This window comes from Poromitra crassiceps (assembly GCF_964638095.1).
Source record: "Poromitra crassiceps genome assembly, chromosome: 29".
Taxonomy (NCBI): domain Eukaryota; kingdom Metazoa; phylum Chordata; class Actinopteri; order Beryciformes; family Melamphaidae; genus Poromitra; species Poromitra crassiceps.
In genome coordinates this window covers 10,206,852-10,207,971 of record NC_139641.1, presented here as the reverse complement: position 1 = coordinate 10,207,971, position 1,120 = coordinate 10,206,852, and the positions used below count along the sequence as shown (strand labels likewise).

The 1,120-nt window shown below is 52.6% G+C and overlaps 1 protein-coding gene across 1 annotated transcript in view; it reads right to left on the bottom strand.

Annotated features, from left to right (window-relative positions):
* Positions 1-495: 495 nt before the first annotated feature.
* LOC310800041 (homer protein homolog 1-like) overlaps positions 496-1,120 on the bottom strand; it is a gene marked incomplete at both ends in the record, with an annotated part of 59,146 nt that continues 58,521 nt past the window's right edge. Inside the window, 2 exons of the mRNA XM_083662634.1 lie at positions 496-687; positions 1,027-1,107. Of these exons, the coding sequence (XP_083518760.1) occupies positions 496-687; positions 1,027-1,107 (273 nt within the window). The remainder of the gene's footprint in view (positions 688-1,026; positions 1,108-1,120) is intronic.

The window sequence follows — 1,120 nt, the reverse complement described above, 5'->3', positions numbered from 1 at the left end:
TATTTTGGGGCGGATTTGGCAGCTTTGGCGCAGTTCTCTGAGTCTTAACAGCAATTATTTCCGTATGACTTTCGACATCCCCTTGGAGGGCAGTTTGGAGAGGAAGGAGAGGGGCGTGTGACTGTGCCAGTCTGTTGCAGTGACGCAGCTCTCCCTGTCAAACAGCAGGTGGCACTGAGGCACAGTTCTCAAGTTAAGTGGGCGGGTGGGTGGTTGGGCAGGGGGGGTAATCGTCGCAGTGTGAAATCACAATGCAACCCTCAACAAACACAGGCAGGCATCTCGTATTGGAAAGATCAATGAGGCCAAGGTGACACCCGCACCAGCCTATCAACAGGCAGGATGAGGCCTCATTGAGCAGGACCAGTATCGGGGGCAGTGTGCTGTGCAGTATCTGTGTTGGGGGTGTGGGAGTAGGATGGGGCACTGAGGGGAGGGGAGGGGTGTGGTTATCATATGGCTCCTGTGGGCTGTTGTGTTGGGGTGGCTGGGTCTCTAGCTGGCCTCCTCTATGAGCCGGGCCAGCGTGTCTCTGAGCTCCGTCAGCTCAAAGATCTTCCCATCCAGCAGCTCCAGCAGCGTGCGCAGGCTCTTCCTGAAGCTCTCCTGCTCCTCCTGGTTCTCCTCCAGCCGCTGCTCAGCCGCAGAGAGCTGCTCCTCCAGCACCCGGCCGCGCAGCGACGTCTCCTGCAGGGGGAGCCATAGAGCACTCTGTGAGTGCCGAAGTCACGTCCTCTTAACGTGTTCAGCATGGGACCGAAGAGATTTCATTCCCCATTCATTTTCCCATAGACGTTTCCTAAAATCCTTCTAAAAAGACTTTTACTTGGTCAAACCAAGCGATTCAGCTATATTCAGAAGTTTGTCATTTTTTTGGTCCGTTTTCGAAACGTCTATGGAAAAATGAATGGGGAATGAAATGGCTTAGATCCCATGCAGAACCCGGAAGAGGGCATGAGGCACTGTAGTATCAGTGTCATTAGGAGGGGAATCTCTTTGCTCCCCTGCTGCACTGTTTCAACTCACCTCCAGTTTCTGGTTCAGGCTGTCTTTCTGCTCCATCAGTTCATTCATGTTTTCCAATTCTTCTTTCATCTTTTCCATTTCCTGGATGATATAA